Source organism: Aythya ferina (genome assembly GCF_964211825.1).
Source record: "Aythya ferina genome assembly, chromosome: 4".
Classification (NCBI taxonomy): Eukaryota; Metazoa; Chordata; class Aves; order Anseriformes; family Anatidae; genus Aythya; species Aythya ferina.
Window position 1 is genome coordinate 57,932,245 of NC_140300.1, and position 12,837 is coordinate 57,945,081.

The window sequence follows — 12,837 nt, forward strand, 5'->3', positions numbered from 1 at the left end:
GCTCCTGGTACTTCTACAATGGGAGCATTTGTTTAATGTGGCTTTTGTCACCAGCTGCTAGGCTGTTGTGGAGTTGGAACTACCTGTTATTTCTTTAAGTGGCTGCTATGATGTGGCCTTGTCTCCTGCAGTGAAGTATAAACTTGTGTGTTGCATATTGCCTAACATAGGTCTTGTGGAGAGAAAAAAGGGAATTCTAGTTGTTCACATAAGGTTTTTATTGTAAGGAAAATTGGAGTTGTCTTTGCAAAGTAAAGTTTCCTCTGTTCACAGTACTAATAAAGCATGCTCAAGTTTGAGGCTTGTCCTTCTCATCTCTGTTTTAAAAGTCTCTTTTCCTAACCTTTCTTCTGTAAACTAGGAACTTTAGGAAAATGTATTTGTAGGATAGGTTTTCATCTTGCCTGGAAGTTATACTAAGCAGGAAATGATGTGAGTCTATGTATTGCCTTCCTCTTACTGATTTTACAGGTCCCATTTCTACTGAGAACCAGATACTAAGAAATGTTGAGCAGAACTCCCACAAAACTTAACCTTTATAGCTCCAGAAGTTATGCAGTGATCTAAACCAATATAGAACATTTTACCCTTTATTCAGCTCTTTCTAAGCTTCTAAATAAGAAAATGTTTTAACCAACAGTGGGCCTGCTGTACAAAAAGCTCTTTGTTATCAGGGTGTATGCTATAGCATAAAGCCAGTATGTTGTTTTAAGCTCCCTTTTTACATATGTCAAGAGCTTCTTACCTGCATATGGGTGAGTTAACACTAAGGAATGGCTGTGCAGTGCTTGGGTCTGTCCTGTAATCCACTTGTTTCCATTATGCAGCTTGCCAGGCTGACTTGTTTTATGTAGAAATACAAATCCTGTACCCTGTTCTTCCAGGTGGTGGAAGGCTTAAGCTTAACTCTCTCATGCCTGAGAGAATCTGATATTGAACCTTTCCAGGCTGCACAATTTTCTGATAGTAAGAAGAAATAGAGTTAGAGCTGAAAAGATTGACAGATATGATTAAAACAAACAAACAAACAAAAAAACCCCAAAACTGATGTGCTATGGAGTCTGCCCTGATATTAGTGTCCCTCATGCATGTGGTAGATCAAAGTTTTCTTACTCCTTTAGCTCATCATCAGGACAAATTTACACTGGAGAAATTTGTTAGAGGCTTTTGTTCTTCTCTGGAAAAAATAGCTGGGCAATATACAGGCAAACTGTATATTGTCTTGATTTAAAAGTAAATGTTCAGTGTTAACATAAGGCATGAAACTGCAAATGAAATAATAAACTGCTTAACTGCCCCCCACTATGTTTATTGCAAACTCAAAAATTAGCACAAGTTCCAGCATGGAAGTGCACAATCAAAAGACAAATAGTAATGAAAATCACTAAGGTAATTTGGAAAGGAGGAAGCTATTTTAAAGTTTGGGTTCTTCTCTTTAGCTATGTATTTGGGACTTCAGAAAAAATACTCAGTAATTTACATAACAGCTGATATTATATGTTTAAAGAAAAATGCAAACTACCGAGAAGGCTAACAAGTTTGATACCCATCAATCTTTATTCATACTGGCCCAATTACTTTTTAAAACACCGTTAAGTAGACACACGCTGCCATCTAGTGAGCATCTCTGACATAACTGCAGTTTGGTTTCTGAGGAGAGAAAAAGGTGTTGCTTGGAGCAATTAACTTAATACAGTACAAAACATACACAGACTTTAAAAATGCTGCACTGAATGCTTTGTCAATTGTATATTATATAATAGAGATACACAGAGCAAAGCTAAAGTATTTTATTAATAATTTATTGTAAGAAAGACCAGCTAATGGTAATTTCCAGTAAAAACCTTTACAAGACCATTGGATCACAAATATACAGACACTATAAAAACTGTGTCATGGTGGTTTTGGTTCTAAACTGGTATGTAGAGGGTCCTCAACACACTTTCCAAGAAGGGAAAAAATGTTTACAGTTCTAAAATACAGCAACCCATTTAAGACATTTCCATGTAGCTGACCCAGAAAAATATCAGACTTAACCTATGTACAATTGGAATTGTGTGAATATGCTGAGATTTTATAATGAAATGTCAAACCTTAGTTTTTTTGGGGGGAATACATACAGTGATACCCTGATTATAGTAAGTCAGGGTGCTAGTTTTTAATGGCACACAAACACCACTACTTTCAGTGGAAAACAAATTCACAAAATATCTACAAAATCTAGTTAAAACTATTAAAATCAAAACTGTACATAACATTTACAAAAAGTAGGAGAAAATTAATTTTTATTAGAACTATATAAATATGCATCATGCTAACATGGAGAAGTGGTATGTGATTTTTTTTTAACATAGACAATGCAAGTACAAAAAGCACATTCAGAAATGGCACAGTCAATGGAAATCTTGGAACAATCCAATTATAGTAGGTCAGGAAATGGAAACAGGCTGATTTAGTGAAATGAACTGCATGATCCAATGTTACCATGCCAGTTTAGCTCACTGAAATAGAAGCATTCACTGTGGCTGGGAAAAAGGAGGGGGGAGGGAAAATAAAAGATTGTGGAGGTTGATCTAGCATTGATAGTTTAATAGTCCAGGCACTTTTTGTTGAGTGTGAGTGTCAAACTTCTGTATGTTGCTGGGAATCAAGTGGAGGAATTTTCACATCTTCGAAATGACCGTCATCTCCACTCTCATAGTCACTCATCATGACTTCAGACTCCATTTCACAGCATGCTGACACATCAGAGCATGAAGCTGTGGAAGCATACACAGACATGGACATGTTGTCTACAGTGGGTGCTTCAAAGTCTCTATCGTACCCTAGCGTGTAAGGAGCATAGGGTTCTCTGTAACTGCCATTGACACCACTGGTTGTGGTCTGAGGTTCTGACATGTCTGCAGGGTAATGATGGGGAAGGTACTGGTTAAGGTTAAACCTCTGCCTGCTTCTTGTAGAAGAACCCAAGCTACCTACGGCTGGCATGTCTCTGGGTGGCTGTATTGACTCAAACTGGTCGCTGTATTCTGGTGGTAATGGTGGAAGCTCATCAGGTGCAGGGAAGTCATCAGGTGGAGGTGGAAAATCACTTTCTATGTCATAACCGCCAGGGTAATAGTCTGTATCGATGGCATTTGGATCCGTATAGAGGGGAGCTGACTCCTCGACCACTTCATAATTCGGATACTCCTGGATACCTGGCAGCTGAACACTTGGCATCCAGTCTGATGTATCCCAGTGATAACCTGAAAAGTGAACATTTTTTTAAAAAAGCGATATTAGTATCTTGTCTTCAAGTCAGTCTGAACTGAGAAGTCAAAACGTGTATTAAGACAATGCAATCACTGTGATTAGGATACTGCTTGTTAATTGGAGAACAGTTTGCCCAGTTCCACAGAAGACATTCAACACAACACAACTTTACATTATGCCATGCATTAGGTATTGCATCATTCACATTTAAACTGGTAAATTTTTTCAGACATCTCACCTAACACAGGAAGAGCTGTAGGTCACCTATGGAATATGCTGTCACAATATAATAATGGTATAGAACAAATTGTTCACTGGAGAGCAAATAACCAACAGCCTCCTTGGTGCATCTAGACTCTTAGTCAACTGTTGAGTAATTACAGCTAGGTTGCTAACAGCTGCCTGTTTTTCTTATTAATGTATCTAGCATGCATAAGTCTTGCTTTTCCAACATGAAAGAAATAATTGCTAACTGGTAAAGTATCTAGACCATTTTAAATGACTTTACCACTTGGCTGAATTTTAATTTCACAAAATGCTGTTAGCTCCACAGTAACTCAAAAAACGGTTTCTCTCAGTGCTTCCACCCCTCTGATAAAATCCCTTTATCTTGGACTATTAGTGAAGACATTCCGCATTCGAATACAAGAACAAAATAGCAAAATCAAGCTTAATCATGCATGAATGACAACTTGATCCTCTTTTTGCATCCTTCCCTTGAATAAGTTTTTATTGTTCTGCTGGAAACTAGATGTAAACCTAATCTCATTAAAAACATACATGTATATATTTTTAACCTAAACACCCCAAAGGAAAATAATACAGAATTGGAATAAAGTGCGAATCTAGTAAAGAATAATCACTGCAGACAAATGCACAGCAAGCAGCTGGTGGTGAGTCTGTGTTAAAGCCAAGTATTATCAATGAACTGCATGCAGAAGTCACCTCTTGAATTGCTGAGGTCAGGAACAGGAAAAGATTCTTTAGTTGGCAGAATGAGAAGAAAAAGGAGAAAACATCTGTCGTTAGGAATAAAATACTAAAACCACTGTAAAGACAAACGTAATGACTATCCTATGATGCTGCTTTTGTCTGTTTTTAATGTACTGTAGACAAATATGCCTATTTATTTAGCAGTACTAAACTTGGCATTTTTCTCCAAGGCTCCTCCTTTATTAGATTTGTAGAATGGCTACCGAGTCAAAGCATAGCCTACCTGGGACATTGTTTTGTAGTGGAATAATCTAGAATCCATAGTTTGCTGAAATCCTCATTTCATTCCAATAACTTAAGACTTCTCTTAAAGTTGGGTAATGAGATTTGATCAGGTTTTATTCTTTTCCCATTTCCCATTGGTTTTCAATACTAAAAGGTATAAATCTTAATAGATGTAGCACTGTGCCTAACCCAAAGAAAGGAACTTATCTTATTTTCTAGCTTCCAAAGGCTGTGCACAGGGAGACCTGCCTGCTGCTGTACAGCAATCCCAACAATTTATGTTTAGCACAGAAATGTTCTGTACTGTCTGACATCTTAAACCTGTACATTTTCAGGAATTTATATTCCTGGTACAGGTCTGAAAAGAGAGATGACTGCCTATCCTAATCCCAGAATCTTCTAAGAATTGATCCTTTTATCTATTCTCAGAATGGTCTAAGATCTCTGGACTCATTACCAGGATAATGTTCTAACTATTGGTCTACTTAGAAGACAGCATTCTTTGGTTTTCTAGCGAAATGGTGCAAAGCTGAAGTCAACTTACAGACTGTAGCCTTATAATTTAGAGCACTTTTAACCAAGAAAGGAGGAGATTTGGGTCCTGTACTCTGCTTCTGAGACCATTTAGCATAAAATACAGAAATAAGATAGAACCTGATGTAGTCATATTTCTAGGTGACACATTGTGAACTGGCACTGTATTTCCTCTTGTACTCTGCACCGTTGATGTGCAGAGAGCTATAACCTTCCCTGAGGAGCACTGCAGGGAATGCAGGCCTACAACTGTCCTATAATTGTGTCTAGCTCTAACTCGTGCTTCCAGGATACTTATTGGACAGAGCCACTTGCGGGGCCTAAAGGAAAAGACCATTTGTCCCAGAGCTTGATCCTTCTGAAAGCTTCAGCAGGGATCTCTGCTGCTCAAACTGGCAGCATTCTTAGGGTGCTCCAAAGCATAATTCTTTAGCTATGATACTTTGAAAGAAGGAATGCTTGTTAAGACTAGAAATCAGAAAGAGAAACAGCTGAGCAGGACATATTAACCTTTCCATCCTTTCTGAATAGCCTGCAATGCATAAAAGTCATTTTTATCTTAGTGATACTAAACCAATGAATAGTACTTCTGAGTATCTTGAGGACTAATTCCATCAATTTTAGTTTCTATCCATTAAAATCTCAGAGAAAATCTAAGTTGTTATTGCTCATGTTTTGCTGCTTCTAGTCTTGTAACTCACCCTTTCATAGGTTATTGCACATTACAATTTTCCAGCACTGAGAACTACACTCTATATGTAAACATTAATGATGCTCTCATGTGATTAGAAGTTTTTGCATCTGTCTACTTTATAATGTGTAGACATACAAAAAGAGGTTGTACTTCAAATAATAAACCAATCTGTAGCTACTGTAAGCATTTCTATGTTCTTAAAAGGGCTTCGTTTCCAGTAGGAGTTAAAACAGACTAGTAGACCTTTTTTATTAAGAAATAAAAAACATACACTGTGGATGTAATTTCAGAAGTAACCTCTGCAGACTTGTAGTGGTGTGTGTGGGGATATAAAGGAGAAAACTACTTAGATACCCTGAAAGTTCCAGTGATATGCAAGTCCATTGACATGTTAGTGTTTGTATGGGCTCACTGGCACCTCTATTACTACTATAATTTTGTAAAGTTTGTAGTTTCTAGAGTGACCTCTTCTTAAATGTTAGCAAGAAAAAAAAAAATCCAGTGAAAATTTCTACTTTACCTCTATCTAACTTCACATAAATACGTTTGTGTATGTGTGTATGTATTTGGAACATACATACACATAAACATAGGTTTTAGATATTCCAGTAAGAATAAGTAGCAAGCAACTACTTAAATTGTTAGGGATGTGTATGCCTATATACATTATAATGAATATGAATAATATATAATAATATAAAATATATAAAAACATATTTATACATATATTTATAATATATATATATAATAATATAAAAATATAATAAATATTATATATATCATTATATATATATAGATAGATATAATATGAATAATCAACTTCATACTAGAAATCAGCATTTTCTGCTAAAGAGACAGACTGACCTAAAGACCAAGGAAGTGGGTATTGGACTACTTATGTTCTGCCCAGCCACTGACACTTGGTGCAGGTGGGAAAAGAAAAGGAACAGGGAGCACTGTTTTTTCATCTACTTCAGTGTACATATCTGCCTTTGATGCTGTCTCAATTTTGCTGGAAGCTTTATTGTGAATAGTGTCAGACAACAGTAAGAACGAAGACCTTTGTACACCAATATGTTTTCCAAGAAATCACATTCTGAACCTGTCCACAGGGTAGCCACAGCATTCACATGAAAATATAATACACATACAGTATATTATTTACTAAAACTTATCAGGAAGTCTAAGTAAAGTTTATAACTCCAACCTGCTAGGACTACGTTACTAGAGACAAACATGCATTATTCTGCCAAAGCAGTAAATAAATATGAAAACATGTATATACCTTCTTTTTCCACCGAGTCAACAACAGCATTGACAAGGTGTATTACAGTCACTACGGAAGCTTGTAAAAGGTATAAAAGGAGCAAATTAAAACAAACCTATAGTTAGCATCACTTTAAAAAGCATACAGGTATACAAAAAATACTGTAAAATTGCAGTTTATTACTATTTTTAAAGCAAGATTATAGAGATACTCTCTATCTAGAAAGCAATTGCATACAACATCTAAAACACATCTCTGAACCTGACTTTTATTCTTTATAAACATGGTAAAGTACTTGTTACAATTACTCTTGAAACAAATTCTGCACAAGCACAGAAGTGCTTTAACTGCATCAGAATTTCTGGAATATTGCCTTAGTAGAGTGTTTGTATAATACTTCATCTAGATAGCATTTAGAAGGGTCTAGTTTATTGCTTGAGTAGGGTGAATTAAAGAATAACACATTAGGCTTCCCCTTTTAGGCAGCCAACTGCTATTTTTTCCCCTCAATGGAGGGGTAGAATTTTTCACTAAAATGAACTACAATGCTGGAATATGGAAAATATATATGAAAACACCTGTGCTGACCTACTTGTGTTTGAACAGTGGTATCATAGTAAGAATGCGAAATTCAGATTGTGACAATTTTGATTGTTTTTAAATAAGAATGAAAATATTTAAAAGATTAATTAATCACAATATACTTCTGGAAGGGAGAAGGATTTACTTTTAAAGGAGTAGGATGAGGTAGGCACATGCAATTTTTTTGCAAGGCTGAGGGATTAAAATTTCAAACTAATAAATTCAGAATCTACCTAGAAGGGAGGAAGGAATAATCTCTATGATGCTACAGCTATTTATCTTAGAACGATGCCATATATTGATAATTTAGTAATACAAGAAATACCAGTAGGCATGTATGAAATATATGGGATGAAGGGGAGGGGAGAACAACATGTACTGCACAACACTTAATACCACAGGAAGAAAGTTGATATCAATTCTACTGATAAAATGATGAGTACTATAAGCATACCGTTTTACTTTCACCAATCATTAAAAGATGTTTCTTTCCATGCTTTTAAAGAACAAACCACTCTACCTTTGTTGAGAAGCAGAATGTTCTTTATTTCCTAAGCTAAAGGAATTTCAAATTCTTTTTCCCATACAGAGACAAAAGCATGAATTGGAATGAAGAGTCATAGCTTAATTCACTAAGATAAGGTGTTTTGAGACTGCTGTGGTTTTGTCCAATCAGTCTGAAATATTTCCGAATACACAGATGCATTCGTATCAACTGTAAAAGCATCTGTCATCACAATGGAAAAATAAAGCACTTCCAATTAATAACAACAACAACACAATCCACAAATAAGTACGCTGATTTTGGACTGGAGTTGTGATTAAAATATTTGTATTTTCATAAGGCTTTTTTTCAATGCATGATTTTTTTTTTTTTAATGAATTCAGTTTAATCATGGTGAAAGCCAAGTATACTGCTCTACTGTAATAAAATTCCTTTTTGTGCAGCTTCCTTCATTACTAAAGTAATCAAACTTACAAGCAATCCCTTAAACTCTGCTCTCACTCAGAACTGATCTGATCCATATGGGAGCTGAGGTCGCAGCAAGAAAAAGAGAAGGAGACAAATGAAACTGTAACACCAGAAAGCTTTACTGAAAGCTGAACGTCAAAAGCTAAAGATATATTTGTGCAGAGGCTATTTTTTTTAAATTCACTGTATTCTTGCATAAATTGATAACTAATGATTACCTAGAAGAGTTTTTCTCAAATCTGAGAATGCATTTTTAACGCTGTTTAAGACAAGGCTCCAAACACCTTGTGCTGCATGTTCACACTTAAAATTCTAACAGAATAAAAAAAAATATATATTTTAAGGTAAAGTAACTAACATGAGGTGTAAGATAGGCAAAACCCTATAATACTCAAATCTGTTAGTTTTTAAAATAAATACTAATATATATTAAATAGGTTATTATTTAATATATATTAGATATGTGTAACTCCTATTGATACTGAGAGATTTAGATGCAAAGACAGAACAAATGACTGTAAGTGGTAGCACGGCATGATTATAGTTTACGTACCATTGTCATCACATGATTCAGATTGGAAGGAGCTGAGAGACTGGACCTCAGACATGCTTTCTCTAGCACTGTATGGATGGGAGCTCTTTTCATCCAGAGGCTTTTTTGAAAGGCAGGGGTCAAGATCTACTACTTTAGCTGAAAGAAAAAAAAAAGTGAGACAATTAACAGACCCTAAAAATTAAGATTAAAAGAATCAATAAAAATCAAGGGTCTCTAAGATCTATGCATTTTAACAAAATTTAGTAGTATGAAGCCTAATCAGACTCACAAACTTGTAAACTCATAGTGTCTTTTCTACCATAACACAGATGGACTTTGAGTTCATAGTAAAACTGTACCATAGTCCTTACTCAGAAACTTTATCACTATCTTGAACTGAAAGATAAAAAATAAGAACACTTCTTACTGTCATAGTCAAAATCCCAGCTGGGCTTCTGTATTGAATCGCTGTCTGAAGGAGAGTTGGAGGGCGGTGGAGGTGGTAGGTTTGGTGCTACACTGCAAACAGCTACAGCCTTCCGGTGCCCATGTACAGAATCTGGGTTAAAAGTACTAAACTCTGGGTGCTCAGGGATAGCAGACCCCTCAAAAGAATTCCTGTCCAGATTATTCCTGGAGTCGCTTGGAATGCTTGGAGTGTATGAAATGGGACGAACAGGAACCTGTGGTGGGATGTCTGAATAGATGTTCTTGTTCACTTTTGCATCAAAATAAGGTCTTTGCAAGAAAGCTGTTGTAGCTCCCAGTTGCTTGTCTTCAGGTTCTGGCTGGTGTTTCTTCTTTCTACTGATCACTTTGCGGCAAACAACAAAAATCCCAACTAACAAGAATATTCCCACGATGAAAACAATAATTCCGATTACTTCGGCTAAGCCAATGTTCCAAGGTGTTGAAACATAGTTGTTAAGAACAATGTCTGTGCAGTGTTTCCCTCCAAAGCCATGGCTACAATTGCAGTGATATGAACCGTAAGTATTCTCACAATGGGCACCATTAAGACAGGGGTTTTCTGTGCATTCATCAACATCAGTCAGGCACCTACCAGACACAGAGTAAAGAAATAATGGTTAATTTACAGCAGTAGTCACTGTTGTTGTCTCCTTGCTCTCAACAGTTCTAGATATATTTAATATGTAGTACCGTACAGTACCAGGTAATTTGCTATGTTATCAAGACTGCAGACTTCAATCAACTCAAACTGTTAGCGAAATTTTTATCCATGTTACTTATCTGTGGCCCCACTGCCATTATCACATGGCCTCCAGTCTCAGAGCATTATGTGGCTTTTCAGAACAATGACGTAAGTTTGTTTCCTTGTAAAGTGCTGAGGAATTTCTCTTGAAGGGGACTTCTAACTAGAATGTTTCCTTTAGACCGAGGAGACTTTGCATTGGGTCTGCCTCTTTCCTGGCTCTTTCAGAATGTGCCACCTTGCCATTTTTCAGTGTCATATCTTGTAGAGCTTAGGGATATGGTTTAGTGGAGGGCTGTTAGCGTTAGGTTGGAGGTTGGACTCGATGACCTTGAGGTCTCTTCCAACCTAGAAAATTCTGTGATTCTGTGATTCTGTGATCTTTCTGTATCTTCTGTGTGCTTCCATCCGCAAAGTCTTAGAATGGTTTAATTCATACACCTGAGGAATAACTTCCATGGTCCACTAGATGTGGTTGGATAAATGTGCATATGTGTCTGTGTGCATCTTAGCCCACGGTTTGTTTCACTGTGTTCCCTCTGCTTCCTACCCCTAGAATTTAAGGAAAATTTGTATAATTCTTAAATGGAATTAGTATGATACTATACTCACCTTTCTCCACGGAAGCCCGCTTCGCACTCACAAACAGGTCCATCCAAACTGTCAATACACCTGCCGCTATTTTTACAAGGATTGTCTTTACAATATGGACCCAGCTGGCACCTGAAGAAGAGAAAAAACAACAATAATGAAAAGAGCTACTAACTATAAGTTCAGTATGTAGTATGGGATTCAAGGCTGCAACATAGGGGTTGGCATTAACCAACTCCAGTCGGTTTCAAAGTCTGGGCTTTAAGTAGAAAATAGAGAATAGGCTATAAATGTAACAGTTTTTTGTTTTGTTTTAGATTTCCCTGATTTCTTTTTTGATCTAATGGGTTCATTTGTACAAAAAAGCCCCGCCATACAAACATACCTTTGGCCTGTGTATTGTCCTCGGCATTGGCAGATGAAATCATCACTGACTGAGATGCAAGTACCACCATAAAGGCAGGGGTTGGAAGCACATGGGTTGACGCTTACATCGCAGTGAGTTCCCATGAACAGAGGAGCACACTTGCAGTAGTAACCTGAAATCAAATACAGTCTTTTTGAAAGACACATGTGGCTTTACTGGATTCAAGACAAAATCCTCCCTGCCCGCCTACTAGTTGAAAGAGAGAGAGAATAGGCATAGAAATATTTTATCAAAAGATGAATGAAAGTCTAACAGTCTAGTTTTTCTTGGGTATGACTCAAGGTTAACTTCCACGTGTCTCACAGAACTGAAGCTTGTCACAATGTTTTCAGAAATTTTTAAGCTCTAAAGCAGGCAGTCAGAGAACAGACCTCAGGTGTTGCCACAGATGAGTAAATCCCAACTTTGCTTCATGAGCTTTGCCTACTTCCTATCCCAAGGAACTGAGCCTAGACCACAGGCAGACACAGCCTTTCTACCTGGCTAACAACCACCCTTCTTCAGCTCACTGGAAAAGCAAAAATTATTTACAAAACTGTTCTGGCTTTCCAAGGCAGGTAAGTGGGAAAAGAAGTTTTGAAAACTAGCAGCAGAACAATCCAGCACAGCTTACCTCCATTTGACAATGCATTGCAGATGCCTCCATTCTGACAGGGGTTGCTTGAACAACCTTCTGTTGTGGTGAGTAAGCACCCAGGAGTCACATCCACAGATTCTTCCAGGTGTGCATAATTTCGTGGTTTGCTGTTCAGGGGAAGCTCTTGTCCATTAAGTACAATAGAGTCCATGCAGCCTCTGAAACCATTGCTAACCTGAGGACTCCTACCGTGTCTTGTACCTTGCTGCCAAATATGACCGCCAAAATACACATGATTATCTAGGTTTAGTGTCCTAAGTGTACCAGGAGCGGTACCAGATGCAGTATGCACCCTGTCCAGAACGAGTCGTGCGTAATTTCCATCCACTTCAAGAGATACTGAATGCCACTGGCCATCATTAATCTGAATGCTCTGAACAGAGACAATCCCAGGTCCACTGCCACAATCAAATTTATATTGCAGCCGTCCATGGTGAATCTATGGAGGAAAGACACATAATCAACAAGTGGACCACACAGAGAATCCCTGCAAAAAGTAGAACTTCAAAATATCAACACCTATAAAAGTTTTTGTTTGCTGGAGAGACAAGGTTATGATGGTGTTCATGAAGAGCAGTTTACTGACATTATATTCCAAACAGTCACAGTGACTATGATTCATTTTATATGATTCTTTCAATTAAAATGCATAGTTAGTACATTTTTTTCTCCAGTAAAGAACTCACAGATCATCATCAAAAGATTGCAGCACTTGAAGATGTGCCTTTAATCTCGTGTTTTATGTGACTACTCTCCCACATAGTTTAAAAACTTTTTCTGTGTGGACTTATAGAGTACCATGCACAAATAAATTAAAATAGATCCTTCATATTTTTTTTTTAAGTATTAACTTTAAACACTGAAGAAAACAGATTCTTTGTACACATTAAAAACATTCTGTACAAGTTTGC

At 37.0% G+C, this 12,837-nt stretch overlaps 1 protein-coding gene across 8 annotated transcripts in view; it reads right to left on the reverse strand.

Annotated features, from left to right (window-relative positions):
• Window positions 1-1,538: 1,538 nt before the first annotated feature.
• FAT1 (FAT atypical cadherin 1) overlaps window positions 1,539-12,837 on the reverse strand; it is a 108,569-nt gene continuing 97,270 nt past the window's right edge. For 2 of the 8 annotated variants that reach the window (XM_084518953.1, XM_084518957.1), the window contains exons 22-29: window positions 11,903-12,365; window positions 11,248-11,401; window positions 10,884-10,994; window positions 9,486-10,117; window positions 9,077-9,214; window positions 6,987-7,046; window positions 4,201-4,236; window positions 1,539-3,248 (exon numbers count right to left, since the gene is read on the reverse strand). In XM_084518953.1, the coding sequence (XP_084375079.1) occupies window positions 2,623-3,248; window positions 4,201-4,236; window positions 6,987-7,046; window positions 9,077-9,214; window positions 9,486-10,117; window positions 10,884-10,994; window positions 11,248-11,401; window positions 11,903-12,365 (2,220 nt within the window). In that variant the 3' untranslated portion in view covers window positions 1,539-2,622. Of the gene's footprint in view, window positions 3,249-4,200; window positions 4,275-6,986; window positions 7,047-8,487; window positions 8,584-9,076; window positions 9,215-9,485; window positions 10,118-10,883; window positions 10,995-11,247; window positions 11,402-11,902; window positions 12,366-12,837 lie in introns of those variants that run through there. The other 6 variants (XM_084518955.1, XM_084518958.1, XM_084518956.1 and 3 more) reach the window with 5 other exon arrangements.